At 49.3% G+C, this 20,317-nt stretch overlaps 5 protein-coding genes across 19 annotated transcripts in view; 1 reads left to right on the forward strand and 4 right to left on the reverse strand.

Moving 5' to 3' along the window:
* Positions 1-1,684, reverse strand: part of LOC127610529 (ubiquitin-40S ribosomal protein S27a) — a 113,025-nt gene extending 111,341 nt beyond the window's left edge. The window contains exon 1 of the mRNA XM_052080773.1: positions 1,661-1,684. The gene's annotated coding sequence lies outside the window, so the exon portion shown is untranslated. The remainder of the gene's footprint in view (positions 1-1,660) is intronic.
* Positions 1-20,317, reverse strand: part of LOC127610519 (F-box only protein 41-like) — a 116,401-nt gene that overhangs the window by 91,978 nt on the left and 4,106 nt on the right. The window lies entirely within an intron of this gene.
* The window catches only part of LOC127610524 (sulfotransferase 6B1-like), a 115,205-nt gene that overhangs the window by 87,042 nt on the left and 7,846 nt on the right, over positions 1-20,317 (reverse strand). The window lies entirely within an intron of this gene.
* LOC127610530 (ubiquitin-40S ribosomal protein S27a) lies at positions 148-1,684 on the reverse strand. Its single transcript, XM_052080775.1, has 6 exons — positions 1,661-1,684; positions 1,485-1,549; positions 1,086-1,140; positions 699-784; positions 400-531; positions 148-336 (listed from the first exon to the last, which is right to left on the reverse strand). Exons 2-6 carry the CDS (start codon positions 1,530-1,532, stop codon positions 187-189), a joined length of 471 nt encoding a protein of 156 aa, XP_051936735.1. The 5' UTR covers positions 1,533-1,549; positions 1,661-1,684; the 3' UTR covers positions 148-186.
* LOC127610497 (reticulon-4-like) lies at positions 4,190-19,828 on the forward strand. Of its 11 annotated transcripts, none has more exons than XM_052080703.1 (11): positions 4,190-4,935; positions 8,082-8,120; positions 8,727-8,777; positions 9,549-11,050; positions 11,159-11,303; positions 16,779-16,986; positions 18,090-18,228; positions 18,302-18,371; positions 18,463-18,509; positions 18,596-18,654; positions 18,892-19,828. In XM_052080703.1, the coding sequence occupies exons 1-11, from the start codon at positions 4,398-4,400 to the stop codon at positions 18,932-18,934; spliced, it is 2,841 nt and encodes a 946-aa protein (XP_051936663.1). In that variant the 5' UTR covers positions 4,190-4,397; the 3' UTR covers positions 18,935-19,828. The 11 variants fall into 11 exon arrangements, with proteins under 11 accessions (XP_051936663.1, XP_051936664.1, XP_051936661.1 ...); XM_052080704.1 differs by having other exon boundaries at positions 11,162-11,303; XM_052080701.1 differs by having other exon boundaries at positions 9,549-11,303.

Here is a 20,317-nt window from a genome sequence, read left to right on the forward strand (position 1 = left end):
TGGAGATGAATTACCATGAACAATGCAGCCACGTTTTCTCAACGATAAAAGACCGGAAAATGCAAAATATAAAACTTTGTAAATTTTAGCACAACCATATGCGAGCACTCGCGTAGCTGACGACAAATGAGCGGGAGACTGTTGAGGTCGGAACAAATATTGAGTTTTTATTGACTGTCCATGCGCCTACTTGTCTTCGGGCTTATTGAAGCAGTAAGTGAGGCAACACTTTCCGCAGTAATGGCGGTCGAAGTGGCTGGCCATGAACACGCCAGCGCCGCACTCGTCCGCCGGGCACTCGCGCCGAAGACGGTGGATCTTGCCGTTCTCGTCCACCTGCCGAGACAAAAACATCAGTGGGGCAACCGTCGGGGGATTGCGACGGCTGAGCGTGGTTACCTTGTAGTACTTGAGCACAGCCAGCTTGACCTTCTTCCTCTTGTGTTTGTTCTTCTTGGGGGTGGTGTACGACTTCTTCTTCCTCTTCTTAGCGCCGCCGCGCAGCCTCAGCACCAAGTGGAGAGTTGATTCCTACAAACAAGGAGAGGTAATTATTTTTTTTTACATTTGCGCTGCCATACTTCAACCGTTGTTCGATCGTGCCCAGAGTTGGATCATTATCCAGAAGCTTGCTCTCAATAGCCCAAATAAAACTCCTCCATTCAGTCAATACTTGTACAGGTGGACTGCCATGTCACCTTCTGGATGTTGTAGTCGGACAGAGTACGTCCGTCTTCCAGCTGCTTGCCAGCGAAGATCAGTCTCTGCTGGTCAGGAGGAATTCCTGCACGAAAAATCTAATCAATGGCTGTGCAAAACATGGGTAAGAAAGGATGTCATTCGTATGGCCATTCTTGAACATGCTGATCTGCTTTGAGAAGGACGAGGAGATAACTGTGCTTCTACTGCACTTTCAAATAACCACTGCTTTGTACACAGTGCTGTGCATGGAGCAAAAACAATTAATGCAACAAACTAATACATTAATAGAAGACCATAGAAAGCACAAAAACTACAAATCAAGCCTCAGCTGAGTTAATGATACCGCAGAGAACATAACATTTGGAGCCACGAAACGAACTTACCCTCCTTGTCTTGGATTTTGGCTTTGACATTTTCGATGGTGTCTGACGGCTCAACCTATTCAAGAGGACAACAGTCAAGCAGCTAAAAGGTGTTTCATAGAAGCAATTAAGACCGTGTGACGTGCGTCGCAGACTTATGTCGAGTTTAAAAGCAGGAAAATGTCACCGGGTCATTTTCGTGAGCTACACGTGTAGACAATGCTCGGCTAACGGCTAGTTGAACTTAGCGCCGAGAAATATGCTTCGAAACCATCTCAAATCGACTCTGTCTGATATTAAATAACCTCTCGGGCCTCGAAACGCCAAAGGGGCGAGAAGTGATTACACGAAGTGAGGTTTTAATGCGTTCAAACGTTGACATTGTGAGAGCGGGTTGAAACGTGGACGGGCGTCGCTCACCTCGAGGGTTATAGTCTTCCCCGTGAGGGTTTTGACAAAGATCTGCATCCTGGCACACAATCCACCTAAACGAGACAATCACAAAACAGCTTTTCTCTCGTGTGCTTGATGCTTAACGTTGTAATTGACGATGAATATTGAATTATTTCGGGAGCGTCATGTTGCTCTCGGCTCACCTCAAATGGCGGAGCAGCAGAAAAAGAGGTCCTTCAGCTCCTCACGCGGGGTTTTCTAAACGACTTTACACGGGCAGTGCGCCCACTGTAATGCCTGAAAAAACTCCCAAGTTTTAATTTTATTAAATGTTTACATCGAGAAAATATGTCGCTGTTGAAATGTGTATGACTCTTATGTATTATTCTTTTTTGAGGGGACTTTCCTTTTTATTGTAATTTTATTATTTTTTTAACGTAGGCAAAGCAACACTGGCACTTTGCAGTGCAGTATTCCTCTGTGTTGTAACGGGAAGTTTCAGAATAAAGACGGAGGAATTCAAAATAAAGTGCCAATTTTCAAGACAGTAATGACGACATAAAACGCTTGTTTGTTTATACAACAGTGATGAAAAGTTTTACGTGATTTTTATTCCTTGAACATGAGAACAAATACTGGGATTGTCCAGCCGGTAGTATAATTTGACAAATAAATGACCAGCAGGTGGCGATAAAAAGCACACACCGACACTGTCGTTGTATATTTTGACTTTTTTGAAGGATTAGTTATGCGTACACACACACACACACACACACACGAGTACTACATTTGTATGGTTTCAACTTTATGCGTCGATGAATGTCATCTGGTTTGATGCTTTAGTTTGTTTTTTGTCAGCATGACTTTGCTTTCCACAGCGGTGGAGAGAGTGGTCACTGGTAAACAATCTAGTGTTGTCAATCGTCTTGGGGGGTGCTCAAAGTATGTGTTTCATACACGTTGTGGTGATGGCACAAAGAACTCTGAGTGTGTGCGTTGTGTAATAGACTTGACTGCTAATCCGCTAAATGCTTCACTATGTGAGCGAAATGCTACAATATTGTCACCTGCTGCTTACTAACTCTATTTGTTGGCCTCTAAAAGCTACTATGTTAAAAAAAAGCAACATGATAAAGCGTCTGCCAAATGCTTCATTGTGTCCACTTGTTAGTCGCTAACTGTGTCTATTAGCCGTGTCACCTGGATGGCAAAGTAGTGAGTTTGTGTTAAGTAAATAGTGCCAAGCATAGTGCTGAGCAGCTGTCGTTATCGTTTAATTCCATCCGGCCAGAGTAAAAATAACTTTGTGTGTCAGCTTGCAACAACTGTCACACAAACACACACGAGAACATAAACACATTGACACTTGAGTGCATGATGAACCGACACTAATCGAGCAGCAGTTTCTAAGATGCCGCGAAAGTATTGTATTTATACGGGCACTAGATTGACTTACGAGTTGAATTCGCTCTGTGGCTAAGCTGGTAACTCAATTTACTCAAAGATCAAATCATTTCCCCCCTCCGTTTAAATAAATTGACATGCCAGTAAACTCTTCTAGTCCCTCTCCAAAAATGTTTTTGGTCCATGTCTTCAATGTACAAAAACGGCACTGTATTATAATACACGTCATGGAATACAATGAAGTAAAAGGTAAATAAATGACTTGTGATAACTGGACGTACTGTACTCTACCAAATGTCTTCTGTCTAAAAGTATTACAACATAAATCCATAGAAGACCATGGACTCAAAGACTTCCAGGCATCATAGAAAGCCTGTGGTAGTAAATCTGGAAAACCCTTGGCATTCCATAAGTTTAACTTTCACAAAACAATGTAGAAAAACAAAACAAATTGAAAAGTAGGTCACCTTCAACCTATGGTTGCATGCGACCTGCATCACAGAAAGTTGTTAGCAGTCAATTGCAGCTAACGATCAGAACAGTTGCGAGATCTGTTGTTGTTTATTTTCCATCAAGGTTGGTTGATCTGCAATTCACTGATGCCATTGGCAAAGAACGGCAATCTGGCCTCAGTGGGATGACTTGACTTTCAAGCTGCGTATTTTTACGCGTGAGCTTTCCGAAGGTCCTTTCGCAATATTGGGAACTGCCCGAATCAGGATTTGGGCCTGGTTGAGAAACCACAGATTGGAAGAACTTCCAATGCTATCCATCAGCCCCGTCTTCCGACGACGTGTCTCGTGTGAGTCCGAGCAGTTGGATGTAGTTGCACCCACACATGTTTCCATGCTATAAATAAATCACTCAGGATGACGTGCTACTTTAGATTCGGAGCTCAGGTCGCACTCTGCTCGCTCCCTTTTTACCATTTGCATTTGTTTGTGTGCGAGCTTTGATGTCATGCAAAAAGTTTTGCACAGCAACTGTTTACACACCAAATCCACAAATTCCTATTCCTATGATCATGAGTCATGAGTCTGAAAGTAACCATTGTGTACTGAATGTTGTACGCGTGTTTCCTCTGTTCGAAGTGAGGCTGCCACGTCCTATTGCAGACTGTTGCAGTAGTGGTGAACTGCCGACGTTGTTGTGTAAGACTTGACCAGATCAAACTTCTCCATTTACAGGAGAACACTCGCCTCCTCAACTCCCGCCTATCAGGCGTGCCCAGCAATGGCCTAATCTGATTGGTCATCTTGCATGTCAACAAGGCAGAGTCAGACTCTGATTGGTCGGAACACGTCATCCTCTTTGCCTTTTCAACTTGGCGCTGCCTGTCCTGACTCGGGTTCGATTGTCTGTCTGTGTGCCGCCCTAGTCCAAACTTTGTCGGCGTCCAGGGTACACTTGACCGTCGACCGGTCGTGAGCTTCCGGTTCGGCCTCACGGTTCTTCTCGTGTCGAAAGCGGACTTTTAGTGTCAAGGCGAGCGCCGTTGAAACTTTGGTCTTCGTCGCTCGAGTTGGACAAAGAAAGATGGCAGACAACGAAGAGCAGGAGCAGCAAGTGTCGTCCAGTTCGGCTCTCTTTAGCGACTTGGTCCACCACTACCAGGCCGAACCCGAGACCGAGCCTGAACTCTACACCGGTCTTCCGCTCGATGAGCAGCCCAAGGAGGACCTCTTCAGCCTGGACGACATCGTTGACTTGGTCGGCGGAGCCCAGGATGCCTTGGAGCGGCACATGGCTGAAGATGGGGAGCCACACGGGTTCACGGAACCCCACGAAGAGGAGCCCGACTTACTAGACCCGCAGCCGGACCCGGTGCCACATTTGAGGGAAGAACAAGAACAAGAGACGGAGGAGGACGAGCAGCTCACGCCAGACTCCAGCGACACCTCCAGCTTCCGACAGACGCATTCACTTTCCGATGCCAGTCGAGAAGCGGAGCCACAGGTTTGTCCGGTGAGCGACGCCCTCCCCGCGGCGCCTGCAACCCAGCCAGCAGCGCCATCCCCCGCACACGCGGCGCAGACACCGGCCGACACACAGCCAGCACGGGCTCCGGTATCTTGTAAGTATAAAGACGCTCGTCTCGTCGCCGGCGGGAGACGACTCTTGTGGCGTTTGACGTTGTCTGAAGCGCTTCCTGAGACATTTTTTTTGTGTGCGTGTGGGGGGCGGGAATGGACGCCTGCTCGGACAATTGACGCCCGCTTGTGGACCTGTGGACGCGGCTAGCGCGCCTCGCATAACCCGCAGGCTACCGCCGTGGCCCGGCCGCATTTAGTTGGCCTTTGGTCGGGAAAAGAATCACATTTTCTCAAACGCGATTCCTTCACGGGGGCGCATTTTGTGCTGATGATCAGCGAACTGGCTGCTTTTTCAGGTAGCCGGTTAGCTAGCGGCTAATCGGCGGCTCTCGGAGCCTGCTTGACGGCAACAATGGCGAGACAGCCACACTTGTCGAACGCCAATGGCACTAAGCAAACTTAACGTTGAAGAGGGGGGGGGGCTTTTCAAAAGAAGCTAATTTGAAGGAAAGAGACCCATTTAGCGGAAACGTCTGATGGGGTGTGACGCGGCCCACCTGTTTGGACGCAAACGTCACAGGATGATATGCTGTATCATCGTCGAGTTTGACGCCGAAAAGCGCCGATCGACACCCTCTTCTCAGCCTTTCTGATTCTTTTAGCAGGTATGATGACGTTTCTGTCCGATGTTTGTGGGCTCTTTTGATCTGATGAGCAGCGTGCGTGCATCTGCTCCCTGCCTCCGCCCGTCGCGAGTTCCTTTATCGGACAAGCCGATTCGCTCCTCTTCTTCTTTGACTCGTAGCAAAACGACAGGGATGGTCAAAATAAACGCAATTAGGCGGCCGGGGGAATGACCACCTTGCTCATGTTTAAACGTGACAAAAAAAATATGGCCAATCCACCTCGGATGAGTTGCCGCACTAAACGCTTGGTCGTCACTCCCAAGGAGCTTGTTGACGATCGCCCAGTAAAACGGGAGCTCGTTGTTGTTTCTTCACACCTCTGCTAGTTGCCATGTTGTACGTTGGTCCTTTTGGACGGGCTTTGAAGGATTTCAGTTCTTTCGAGTCAGCATACCATGTCGAGTTCGGCGGCACGGGCCCCCCCGCGGGGCTGTCCGATAATGGGAGCCCGGCTAAGTCAGATTAGTCACAACAAAGGAATCCGCTAAACGTGGCCACGCATTTTTTTTTTCTTCTCCCGGCATCTCCTCCCCAATTCCAGCACCGTCCTCAGCCACTCATTCCTCGTGGCTACAACCAAGCTGTGTTTGGATTGCTAATCTGCTCTTATTCACAGCTCACCCCACCGCCTTTGACACTTAACCGGCACCCTGGAAACTGTTAGTTAGCAGAGAGGCCCGATTGCGATTAGGCTGAACATCCTTGGGGCGACGTGAACGAAGGAATGAATCTGTTCATGCGAGTTGGCTTTGTACATGGAGATGAGGCAGATTGCAGGCAAACAGGCCTGCGGGGCCTGCAGAGTGAGCCAGAGAGGGGGGGGAGAGCCAGGCAGGGAGTCAGGGCGGGGCCGCCTAATGGACCAAACCACAAACGGAACAAAGACGCAACTAGGCTCCTAAGCCTAGTTTCAATTCATTTGCTTTTCGAAGACGCTGTTGGTTTAAATCTTCTCATTTCGCTTTTCGTGCGGCGACGCCGGCCTGCATGAAAGGTACTGATGCCGCATCAAGGGGGACAAAGGAAGCCTAACACGTTCGCAGTTTCCGAGGTAATACGACAGCCATTTGTCGTACGGCATTGTGAGCCCCCGGGGCCAATTTTTAAGTCAAATTTGCTTCCCTCTCAAGACAACATGCAACAAGAGGATCCACTCTTCAAAATAAAAGTTAACATGAGATGACAAAATAATACAAGACGACACATGAGACACTTTTCATCAGTGGATCAAAGACGTCATGCTGAAATGTGCACACGTCTGCTACTACAACCCCCCCTTCTAGGTCGGGCATCCCGTGATCCAGCAATTTTTTGTGTTCTTGCACTTGGCCGTCGGCACTGGCGGAAAGAAATAGAAGTCAAAATGCCTTCAAATCTACAAAAAGCTCCCGTTCAAAGCGTTTCAACCAAAATCCTGTTGACTTCCTGATGCTTCGTTTGATGGAAGCTCATCTTTCAAAACGTTTGACTTCCTCAAAAGCTCCTTAAGGCTCCGGAGTCTGGAGCTGAGGACTCCCCGCTGTGACTTATGCATCGCCACTCGTGAGAATGACCTACATGCTCGTCTGGGCTCGGCGACGTCCATCCGAGTGTGTCACTGAGGCGTCGGGTCAGATGGATTACTGGACTGTTTGTTGTCTCGGTGTCCTGGTCACGGAGGAGTGCCGAAGCGAGCGCCGGCCTGTTTTGGTTTACGTGCCGACACATGCGGCAGCTGACAGACAGACAGACAGACAGGCAGGCGGGCGGGACGGACCACTGAATGTGAGCAGACCATCTGTTCCCCCGGGTCCAGTTTTTGGGGCACTGCCACAGCCTGCGTCATGCTTACTCATAATATGCTGAGTCATTGGAGGGAATGCTGGAAAGGATGACGTCTATCCCCAAAAATATTTCTCATCTTTTATATACGGTAGAAAAGTTCATGAAGTAGTTCAGGTGAACGTTATTAAAACGCACTGAAAAAATACTTTTCAGCAAATTAAAATTTTTTTGCCTCATTTCTGCAGTCTGTTGATATTCTCTTCGCATTTTGGGATTGTGGAGCATTGCTTTGATGTTAGCCGCTCACGCTAATAAAAAAAAAAAAAAAGGAAAAACATGGTGGAGCTTGACTTTTGGAAGTGACCCCCCCCCCCCCCCCCCCCGAAATGAAACCCGATGGTAATTTATTCCAAGATACAGCAGATAACACGCTCATGCTGAGGGGTCGTCTTTGCGAGAGAGCGGCGTCCAACCGAACGGCTCTTTCAAATCTTGAATTGACCTAGCTAAGCGCTACAGGAGCAACTACAAACACAAGAGTAAAAAAAGTTCTTAAATGTGTACACAAAGGAAGGAATGAAGTCTCTTGACGTGAAGTTCGACCGTACGACTTGACGTTTCTTGCAGTCAAATGGAGCTTTCGCGGCCATTGTTATCATTGAATGACGATTTGGAGAGCGTTAGCATTGTTGCGCTAGTAAGAAGCTAACAGTTGTCGTTCCTGGTTCATTTCCTAGGCTGCGTCCACGGCTGGAATCTAAACGTGGGCCCCAGAGGTAACCAACCAAACGTTTTCCGCCAGATCCATCGTCTGTGATTGACGACCAATCGGACGCATGATTCATTTTGATTTGATGACGATCAACCGTGTGGCCAAGTTGATTTTGTTTTGATTGGTGACTCGCAATGTCCTCACGAAAGGTTGCCCCGCCCCTGTTTGACGTCGTTCTTTTTCCTCGCTCGCCGTTTTCCACTTCCTGCTTTTATTTTCCAGAGTCCTGCGGGAGTTGACAAAGTTGGCGCTGAGCTGAGAAAGTCTTTTTTTTTTTTTTTTTTGTTTCTGCCCAACTCGGGGACGTCCCTCAACGATTTTAACGGTCTCGGACAATTTTGAACATGTTCAAAATTTCTTTCCAATGTTGAACGAACAAAAAAAAGGACATTGGCCAAGTGCGCACACACTTGGTGCCATGCGGGCTTGATCACTCATCCGTCAGTCTCGGTCTCGTGTTCGTCGCTGTCATGGGACGGCCCATTTTTTGAGGTTGATGAGTCAGGAAGTTGTCTTGACTGTTGAAGACGGATGCTTCATTCCCCCTTCCTGCCGCCGCGACAAGCCGACTGATTTCGCTCTCTGCCGCTTTCTGTCCTTTGTTCTGCAGATGCTCCTTCTTCTCCTTCTAAACCTCAACCTCTGATGCAATTCCCTACAGGCAAGTTGTCTCTGCTCGCTTTGCACACCCCCCCCCCACACACACACACCTCCTCGTCTTTGTGTTCGTCTCCACTGTCGTGTCATCGCCGCCGTCACTCGCCTCGAGTGGCCCCCAAAAAAAAGAACCGGAAGTGCATGCCACAAGTAGACCTCAACTCCTGCAGCATGACGCACGTGTGTGGCACTTATTTGCTGCCTCGGGGGGGGGGGGGGGGGGTGTTGTTGTGACCGTTGGCATTTGGAGGCAAGAAAGTCGATGTGGACTGTCGCTCATAATGATTCTCTTCAACGGTCTGAAGTCTAAAACGTTTTACCTGACAATTGTCACGTGATGTGCCTTGAGAAGAATCATTATACGGCAGTTTGTCGGCCACGCCCAACTGGGTGCCAGACCTGGGACGACGGATACACGACGGCCCCCCCTGTATCGGAGCACACCAGACAAATGCTGCAAAGTCTGGACCGGTGGTCGCTGTCCCCCATTTGGTTTTGCTTCCCCACTCGGGTTCAACATTGACTATCAAAGAGTCATCCTTGCGAAAATCATGTTTTGTGAGTGACCCCGCCCCCCTTCCCCCCCCGCCAGGTGCATGTCCACCAACCCCAGTTGACCTTTCAGCAGCACTTGTCTGGTGTTGAGCTCCGGAACGTCTTAGGGGTACGCGTCCTACCCAGGTTTGGTGGTGGGCACTCTACGGAATGGACTTTGTCTTTTGATATGTGCTGTATTGCATTCTCCCTCCTCCTCCTCCCCCCCTTTCTCTTCAAGACCTGGGGAAGAAGGGTGGTTCCCCCGCTCCCATCTCCCCCCTCTCTCCCCTCCACTCCCCCGATTCCCTGGAAGAGCTCTCTTTGACGGAGAGCCCCAACCAGCCCTATCCTCCGGGATCCGCCGTATCCCAAGGCTCCTTTTGCGTCCGGTCCAAGGAAATGTCCTGGGAGGATGACCAAGAACATTCCGGACCGGGCCTCGGTCAGGATGAGGGGGAACTACATCGGTTAACCGGTCCTTACCTGAGCTTAGGGAAAGACCCGGGGCCTCAGGTGCTATGTGAAGACAGCGGAGTGTCCTTCTCACCTGAGGAGAAGCATCCCAGTTCCGAACTGTCCCCCGCCACCCCCCGGATGGTTGTCAAGTCTGACCTTGCCTCCTCTAACCCAACAGAGCACCGGGACTCACCGGTTCTCGGATCGCAAGACCACGCCGAGGTCCCGATGGATTCCTTTTCCAAGGTAGCGGCCGCCATCGGCTCACCCGGGTACGAGTCGGAGCCGCTCGGCAACCCTTCGGATGAAGACGACGACTTGATGTACGAGACGAAGAAGAATAATAACCCGTTTGATGGCTTTTCCCCGCTGGCCGACAGCGCTTCCTACAACTTTGGCCAGTCCCGATCTGACCCCGGAGCCGCCGAGGTGTCAGACAGTCCCACTCCGGATCTTGTCCACTCCCGACAATCTGACGAACTCCGGGATAGTCCGCCGTCATTCTTAGATGAGGGGAAACCGTTTGAGTCGGGCACCAAAGCCGTCGGTGACTTCTCATCCGACCTTGAGGAGGAAGACGAAGAGGAGGAAGAGGATCCGACGCTGCCGCCGTCGCTTCCGGACATCCTGAAGTCTTCCCCGCTCAACCCCGACAAATTGGACTCCGGCTCCTCGGAGGGAAGTCCGGACGAGCAGAGCCCCATTCTGGAACGCAGGATGATGGAGTCGCCCAACCCCCCCATCAACCTGTCGGCCAACAACCCCTTTGCTCTGGATGCTAAGATGTCTCTGCTTCAGGAGATGGCTGATGAGATGGAGGTGAAAGGGTCCGACAAAGCGAAAGATGAAGAACTGAAACGTTTCGGTGCCTTCGACCTGCTCAAAGAGGCTGAAGAAACCACCCCGGCGCAGCAGAAAGATTGGTTCTCGAGTCACCTTCCTCCCGAGGTGACGGGAACGTTTGAGCCCGTTGAATTTGAAAGCCGGAAAGCCCCCGCCGCCGAGGAGTCCGATTCGGAGTCGGCGACTGCAGACTCTCTGTCTCCGGTCCTGGAGGCCATGGCCAAGAACCCCGCCAGTTTCCAGGTGGAGAAGAAGAATACCAAGGTGGAGCTGGAGGAGGAGCCCGAGTTGGCCGACGAGGTCTCTGAGCACGAGGTCTCATCCGAGGAATTCGAGTTCATCGAGAGACCGCCGAAGGGAGTCATCGATGAGTTCCTCGAGGCTCTCGATACTTCCAAGTTTGCAACCCCCAAGGCCTGCCCGGAGATCCCCGTGGATGAGGTGCGCAGCTTTGAGCGGCTTCCTGCGTCTGCTCCGGTTCTTCCCGAGATGGCCGCCGAAGATCCAAGTCCGAGCTCCTACCTGCTCCTAACCCAGTCCTCCTCCCAGAAGAGCAAGGCCGACCCCGATCCGGATCAATTCTCCGTTCGGGAGCCGGCATCGCGCCCGAATGCCGCCGTCTGTAAGCCTGAAGAGGCGCTGGCGCAGGAGAGCGGCAAAGCCTTCCGCATGCCACGCGTGAACATTTCGGCAGGTAAACAAAATCACTTTGGTCATGGCACCACCCCCTTGCCCCCCTTCCCTCCACATTCCGTTTTCATCGCCTTCTTCCATCTTAATCCATAGAATGACCATCACCCTTTTTTGTTTGTCGCCGTTGTTTTTCTCCCAACCGACCAGAAGCCTCGTGAGCTCCTCGATGTGCCACCTCCCATTTTCTACCATCTTTGCTTTTTGCCAATTTCTTTGTTCATTTAACCCGTTCATTTTATTAACCCTGGTAAGTCCAGAGCTTTTTTTTTACTTGCATGTTTTTGTGCTCAAGCTACACAAACTAAACAAGCGAATAAGCCACAATGCTAATCTGAGGAGGCGACACTCACTCACCCACAGACATGTCCGATAGATAGGAGCCCCACCCGCCCTCCTCCCAACCGGATCGAAAAGCGCTTTACCCACCCGTGGCATTTTGAAAAATAACCACACCAGTGCCGACATTTCATTGCTCTAATATCCCTCGGTTAATCTCGATTAATCGCGATTAATCATCAGAAGCTCATTTTTTCACATTCTCGATTAATCGCGATTAATCACGGTTAATCATCAGAAGCTCATTTTTTCACATTTGCTTTGGATTTAAAGATAAAAGATGCTGAAATAGGTTGCGGGTCCACGTCCTGCTGAAACAGAAGTCTCGCAAATGTCTTGCTTAACTTTCCTTTCCACAACTTGCGTATGCTTCTGGTGCGCCGACAAGTTAGCACAGGGCTAAAAGACGTGTTTTGTCTTTTTCCGCTCATCATGCCGCAAGCGAGCATAATAACTCCAACTTTGAACGCGAAAGACCTGACTCACCCGACGCAAGTCTTGACTGACGTTTTCTAGCGGATCAAATCTGTGTGAGCGGAGGAGCGGGAGCGAGATCCCCCTTGCTAATTCAAGCCTTCCTCCCCCTGCATTGCGACACCGGCAGATCCGCCAAGGGTGTCTGTTGAAAGAGGACCGCCGGCAAAGATTTTGTCGTCCAGCTGACTCGTGTGAACGTGGGAGTGACTTGACATTTTACATTTTACGACTCGGAACAGGTCTTGAGGTCCCGACGTTTGTCACTGGAAATCTATACGGGTGAAGTCTTAAAAGTGTTGCTTCATAGGCTAGATTAGGCGCATACTTGCAATTTCTTCCTCTCGTAGATTGAGTCCGCCTTATAAAGCGGTCAAGATGAAGCCTTGAGGACAGACTTTGCACTTTTGCGCAACCAACGCTGTGGACGTGCAAGTGACATTGTATTTGGGAACGGCCGCTAACGCCGCCGTGGACCGGTTCACAAAAATATGACGTCATTCATGTCGAAACCAAAGCCTGAGGTACAATGTGGAGTCGGGGCGGGAGTTCAACCACAAAGCTTTTCTCCCGACTGCTTGCAATGTTCCAGTCCTGCTTGGGTGAGGTTAGCTTCTGCTAGGAGACTGCTGCCCTCTAGTGGAGCTACCCTGCTACTGCTACTGAAGCAGAAATGCTTCTGCACTTTTGTGAGAAATGGATCCCGAAAGCGCCGATCTGCCAAGAGGGCAGTCAGACCAAAGACTGGGAACTGGCACATTGTGATCTTTTACAAACCCTGAATCCAAATCCAAAGCTTCTCTGGAGAGTTCGACCTCATGCCACGGGGTCGCTTAAGAGTGAGCTGGAAGGCTACGCTAACTGAAATTGGTGGAGAGGCGCAAGGGGGCTACACCCCCCCGAAGCGCTGGCGTAATCGAGGGCGGGGCACATCCGCACCTGTGGTCCACTTTTGAGTTTTCAAGTATCCTTGGTCAGGGTGGGAGAAGATTGAAAGGCCGGAGCCCCCGTCGCTCACAAACACAAACTGCCCATTGTACCTGCGACTGCCAAATCACTTGAAGTGAGCGCTGGGGCTCTTTTTGTTGCTGCGTCAGAGCGCCGGCGGCTGACGGTCAGTTGACTGCTCATTGGCCCGTGTTAGACCCCCGCCCCCACCCTCTCTTTTCCTTCCTCCCTCCCCTCCTCTTCGTCATTGCCAGTGCAGCGGCAGCGGGCGTCCATGTGGAATGCGCGCCTGTGACTGTGCGGCATGGAGACTTCACGCGTGGACACGAGCAAAGCTGCGTGGAAGCAGCAGGGTACGCTGACATCTTGCTCGCTTTCCTTCCTTGACGTGATGAGATGACGTGTTGTGTTTTTGGGCCACCGTATCGGCTTTCGGAGCTCCGCTCGGAGCTCAGCGGAGCGTGTGAAACTGGCCGGTTTTGAGGACGATCCCAACAGATTGTCAGTTAGCCGGGACCGTACCTGAATTGTTTTTCGCTGAGCTCAGGAGAAAGGGTTCTGACCGACTCGGTCTTCTGACTTAATCAAAAGGGAACGAACGAACTCTCACCCGAAGCGCAAACATTCTCATCGATCATTCGAGGCACGATCCGTCTTGTGGTTGCGCAGGATTTCCCCTTCTGCTATTTTGTGTGCGCGTTCTGTCTGCTCGTGAGCCGGGAGTTGTTTGTTATCGTTGCAACATCGAGCCCCCGTGGACCTTTGTCCGCACTTGCGCTCTGTCCAAAGGTGCGTGACGGAAGTGGGGAGGTCGAAGCGTTCCGGAGCCTGGCAGTCTTATACCGACCGCTCGATGAGGACTGCTAATACGCTAATGAAAATTGCAGGCATTCACTCGTTTTGTCTGTGAACGAACTCTTAACCGCTTCATCTTGGATTTGGACAAATCTGGTGCACATTTCTTTGGGTACTTTGACGAGCGTGATGAAAGATGGGCGGATCATTCAAGCGACGCCTGACTTGCTTTGACTGGGACTGGACGCGTAAAACCTTTATTTTCTTTGACGACGCAGTGTGGCCGCACCAACGTCACGTTTAGCTCGTTCACAGCCAGCCAAGTCTTAACGGGTGCTGATTTCCATTTCACTCAACAGGGGCTGAGGTCTTACCGACCAAAGAGTGTGTAGGAATCAAACGAGAAGTGTACGTACGCACAAATTCCAAAATAACGCCCTAAAAACTGTCAAAAGTTTGTAGAATGAATATGTATATTATTACTATTTTGTTTTTAAAAACCCTGTACATTTAACAACTTTATTATAATTGGTCCAGTGTAATTTTATGAGGATTAACACATTTTTTTACCTGTGCTTTTTTTAACATTTAATTACAATTTGTGAATTGATTTTAAATTGAGAATGCCTCAAATATTAAATTTTACATGAACGCTATTTTGAACATTTTTTTAATAATCGGGTATAATTAAATGTAAACGCATTATTGTATTAAATTGCCTATTTATATAGCATTGAAATAATGTACTTAGTATGGGATTCATTTGGAATATTGTAAGTGAAATTGGAAAATGAAGAGTTTTTATTTTTTTTGCACAAATCCGTTTGCACTTTGAACTTGATCTCCACCGTGGCGCATGCGCACTGAAGTTTGCCTTGGGATTTTTCTCGAAGCTTTCGACGCCACTGCGCATGTTCGCGCGCCGTTCTCGCTTTCGACGGTCGCGCGCATCTCCCCGGGCGAGACGCGTGCAACCGCGCATGCGTGGCGTCGTCAGTGGGCGGGGCTTCCAAGCGGCTGCTGTGTGTTTCCGCGGACGTTCAACATGGACGCCAAGCAGGGTCAGTCCAAGCGTCACGTTTGATTCATTCTTTCGCTCGCGTGTTTGTGGAGTCGCGTCGCGGCCGTTTTGCTTTGTGTTGCCGAGGCGGGCGGGCGGATGACGAGCAACCTTGCTGGCGGTGGGAGCGAGCGAGCGAGCGAAGCGGTCGTCCGCGTCAGTCAGAGCGCCGAGCGGGGCCCCCCTGCGGAGGTCATGCGGGACGACTCGGCTCGGCGTTTTGTCCCGCCGCATAGCGCCCGGTCCGCCGCCTGTCGATGGCGTCCACACGCCTGCTTGGTGGTTCGCGGTGACGAAGCGAACGGCGGCGCACAAACTGGATCAGCGGCCGCTGCTGAACTCGGTCATGCGGGCTCTATTTTTAGCCCGGTCTCCGGCGATGCTAGCCCGCCTGAGACCATATGTAGCCAAGCGGCTGCGGTTGGACCGCGGGACCGCCTCTTTTCTTTTTCTTCCTGTCGCCGTCGTCGGCTTTTGAGACGATTTCATACAAATATTAATCACAACATTGCGTAGTTCACAAACTGAATACAATCATAGCTACAATCACGCCGCAACAAGGACATTTGTCTCATTTTGGGTTATTACATCCGCCAGATTTCATTTCATTTTACTGTTTGTCTTGGCTTGCGATCACAAGACTTGAGATACGAGCACTGCATGATGACTAGCTTCACTCGGAGCAGCACTTGGGCAAATTGTCATGTGAAAAATTGTTAACACACACACATAAAAAAAAACCCCAGAAGGTCAAACGGTTTTTTTGTCACTCTGAAGTTTACTCACACTCAGCAGAAAACGGAAAGCTGCACTTTGTGTCTTGGAAAGCACATCTATTTCATTCATTCATTCATCTTCCGTACCGCTTGATCCTCACGGTAGTCCAGTGGTTAGCACGTGGCTTCACAGTGCAGAGGTACCGGGTTCGAATCCAGCTCCGGCCTCCCTGTGTGGAGTTTGCATGTTCTCCCCGGGCCTGCGTGGGTTTTCTCCGGGTGCTCCGGTTTCCTCCCACATCTATTTCATGCTATGTCTAAATCGCATCCGTGTTGTGGCGCCATAAACTATCTGGCAACCGATTGAACACAAAGGTGCAGCAACACATGTAGACTGAAAACTGAACCAATCAGCCAATCTGATAAAAGTAATATCTAAAAGTTAACAACTGCATTCATTTCTATAACAGGCCTAAAAGTACAGCAATATGGCGCTCCATATAAATTCTTTTTTGATTTTAATATGGGGCCTGTCACTGTCTTATTTTTTATAATAGATACATTACATTGACTGTTCCATTGATTACTTGTATTGGAATTTATTGCAAAATCATTTTTCACTTACTTTTTAGTTTATTTGGTATTTAATTTGTCAACAATTTTACAATGCTGCCCGAGAGGGGCTGATGTACTTGGGTTGATGAAGAAGGGGTTGGGGGGGGTGCCGAGTCATCTCATTTCTATAGCCACGAAGAAAGCGTAAGACGTCATCTGACCTTCCCGTCATCCATCTCATGCTCTTGGTTAGCCCGAGCACCCGAGGCGCGCTGACGCACTGATGCTACTCGGCGCCCGCTTTCCCTTTGCCTCTTAAACTGTTTGCTACCACGAGCTCCTCCGCAGACGCTCAGCCGCTAAACCGGAGCCAATCGACCCCCGTTCAAGGAAGGGCGTCGTCTCACGTGGTTGCATGCAAAAAAAGAAAGAACTAAATGTGATTACGACTAACTTCTGCTTCCGCCCACACTCATTAGTTGTTTGTCCACCAAACCAGGAAGTGAATCCCAATCTGTTGATCTTTTGTGCATGTTCTTCTTCTTCTCCACTTAATGCCGTCAATGTTTTTTGTCGGCGCCCTCCCCCCCAGTGGTGGATCTGTTGTACTGGCGCGATGTGAAGACGACGGGCGTGGTGTTCGGCGCGGTGCTGCTGTTGCTGCTGTCGCTGACGGCGTGCAGCATCGTCAGCGTCTGCTCCTACGTTGGCCTGGCGCTGCTCTCCGTCACCGTCTGCTTCCGCATCTACAAGGGCGTCCTGCAGGCCATCCAGAAGTCCGACGAGGGACACCCCTTCAAGTGAGTCTTACACCGCCGCCTCCGCTCACCGGGCAAATACGTTCCATGGATTTTGTTTTGTATTTGAGGGATTGAAAGTGACTGAAAATTGCTTGCGCAAGCTAGTTTATTTCCCCTTCATTCTTTGAAATTTGCCTCCGTCAACGGTGAATGAATTGTTCCAAAAGATCAACAGCAGAGACAGTCTAAGGCAGGGGTGTCCAAACTTTTTGCCAAGGGGGCCAGATTTTATGTGGTAAAATGTCGGGGGGCTGACATTCTTTACATTGAACAACAATATTGTTCGACAAATTTTAGTAAGCCAGTCTGTTTCACATTTCCATTTTTATTTTAATTTCAACAATCATATGACATCAGTCAATATAAACACGGAGTGATGTGTTGTTAACTCGTGAGTGATGCCCTCTAGTGTCTAAATGCTATTACTCATTTAGTGAATGCTATTACTCATTTAGCCACTAGAGGGAAGCAGTACTCTATGAAACATCACTCACCAGTCTACGAGACCTCAGTCAATGCAACACGTGTTCCATTGCGCCCAACCTGCGGGCCAGACGGCACTGATTTTATGACGGAGGCCAAGGGCCGGATTTGGCCCCCGGGCCGGACTTTGGACATGCCTGGTCTAAGGGGACGGACAGAAATGATGAGAAGACGAAATCCTGCTTGGCCCCTCTTGTTGGCTAACATTAGCGTAGCGTACGCCTGCGCCCCCTGGTGTCAAATGCAAGGCCCGAGGGCTCGCCACATCCTTTCATGCAGCCCGCGAAAGCAAATCAAAAGGTATCGACTCCCATGATGCTTGCCCAAATCTGTTCCAAAATTTCAAATTGTTAGCCCCGTTAGCTTTGCTAGCTCGCTTCAAGTCGTCCACTGCAGTGCTCACTTGTGCGTTTACTGGATTGACTTTTTGTTTTTTTTACTCTACCCTTTTTCACCTTGTAGTACATTCGAAATCGGTATGTATCCTGTCAAAGGAAGTGAGTCCGTCAAATTTACAGACTCCCGGCGCCTGGTCGGGTGCTAAACCCTCCCGATCTGCGCACGCCTCCATAGCAATGTTGAGGGAGCGATCCGCTAACGGCTTGCCGCGCATCTGGCAGGCAGTACCTGGAGCGTGAGGTGACGCTGTCGGAGGACGTGGTGCACAAGTACAGCGACGTCCTCCTGGAGAGAATCAACAAGACCGTCAGCGAGCTCCGCCGTCTCTTCCTGGTCGAGGACCTGGTGGACTCCATCAAGGTGCGACTTGTTCTCCCTCTCGGACCTCTTGACCCGCTTTGAAGAAACTCACGCTATCGGTGGCATTTTGTAGTTTGCCGTGCTAATGTGGGTCCTGACCTACGTGGGCGCCTTGTTCAATGGACTGACGCTGGTCATTCTGGGTGAGCGAGAGGCGCATTTCCGTTCAGCGCCCGCACGCAACTTTTACACCAATTGCCATGTCCAATGTGACCATTTTGTGTCTTCCTTTAGCCGTGATCGGAGCCTTCAGCTGTCCCATCATCTACGAGAAGCACCAGGTTTGTAGCCTTTTGGACATCGTCCGTTTTGCCCTCCTGCCTCGTGTTCTTATTTGAATTTTTTTTTTTTTTTAATTATGTTCTAGGCTCAAATTGATCGCTACCTGGCGCTGGTCAACAAACAAATAAAAGACATTGTTGGAAAGTAAGTCAACTCAAGTTCACCTTACCAAAAAGTCAGCAAAATGCTAATTTGAAAAATTAATATCCAAGCAACAAAAAATATTTGTTCATATGAAAGAGAAATATTTTTTTTATACGTATGATATAAATGTTTAAATAGGTGAAAAAGGTTCCAATGTTATCGTGACCGAGGTTGGCCCCAGAATGGAGCCTTGAGGAACACCAATTTTGAGTTTTTGTCTTTTTTTTTTCCTTCCAGGATCCAGGCCAAAGTTCCTGGGATGAAACGTAAAGCCGAGTGACGAGAACGAGATGCGACAAAGTGCGGAATGGAGGCTGGCTGGACGCACAGGATGAGAAAGGGGGGGGCTTCATGTCCACGTTAGGCAGAGGGGGAATGTGAGGGGGTAGGCGTCGCCCTTCCAAGTTTATTTGTCAAATCATGAAAACTCTTCTTTTTTTTTTTCTCCACTTGTGAAATTTGGCTTTTCTGGAAGAAGACAAAGAAGAAAGTTTGCTTGCTGTGTGTACTGCCCCCAGCCCCCAATCCTGCTTCCCTGGGGGGGAGGTCACACGCTCCCTAGGTCGTTGTTTTTTGTGGCTGCCGATTGACACTTGTTAATTTATATGACAAAAAATGTTGTAGGAAAGTATATGTGAGACCGCGTTAGTTAGACAGGCCGGTGTTTTGTTTTTGGATTGTTTGACCCCCCGCCCCTCCAGCTGGCTTCCTTCTCCTCATGGGTGGAGGATGTCGGTTTTGCGCGCAAAGGATGATAGGCAGGGTGGGCGGGGCTATGAGCATTTGCCAACAGCATCATTTCATCATCGTCGTCGTCATCTTCACGGCTTGTGAGTAACTCGCTAGGATCCTCTTTCTAGAAAACATTTGGCAGTCTTGTTGTTTTGGTGTCATGGCTGTTGTGTTGTGTTGGAAGGAACACATTGACCACATCAAATCCTTTCAATTCAGTCAGAAAAGGAAAAAACAAACAACAACCAAGGCATTAAAAAATGCATATTATATATGGAGCTCAACTCTTTATAAAAAAAAAACTTGCAGCATTTGTTTGAAATTATGTGATCGACTTGTTCATACTTCAAATTGTGACCAGAAAAAAGTTTGTGGAATGCGTTGTGACATGTCAACATTATCCACCAATAAAGCTTCTAGAATAAAGATGAATGGACCAGGACCTGAAAATATATTTTACTTCCTCTTTGGCTATTCATATAACGGGCGGCAACTGGTTAGCCCGTCCGCCTCACAGTGCGGAAGTCGTGGGTTCAATTCTGGCTCCGGCCCTCCTGTGTGGGGTTTGCATGTTCTCCCCGCGCCTGCATGGGTTTTTTTTCTGGGTGCTCCGGTTTCCTCCCACATTTCAAAAATATGCATGGCAGGTTAATTGGGCACTCCTAACTGACCCCAGGTGTGTGTGATCGCGATTGGTTATCAACCAATTCAGGTTGTGGCCGTTTCCAATTGGGGCAGTATTTGATCCACGTGTAAGTTTGCAGTGTTAAAAAAGAAACACAAAACGAAATGGGGTTTTTTTCTTCATATTTATTCAAATATGACGTGACAGGAGAATGATTCAAATGATCTTTGGGAAAATTATCTGTCTCTGGTCCCATTTTATGCCTCGGAAGGAACTCTCGTCGCGGCGAGACCGAACGAGGCAGTC

Source organism: Hippocampus zosterae, chromosome 11 (genome assembly GCF_025434085.1).
Source record: "Hippocampus zosterae strain Florida chromosome 11, ASM2543408v3, whole genome shotgun sequence".
Lineage (NCBI taxonomy): Eukaryota > Metazoa > Chordata > Actinopteri > Syngnathiformes > Syngnathidae > Hippocampus > Hippocampus zosterae.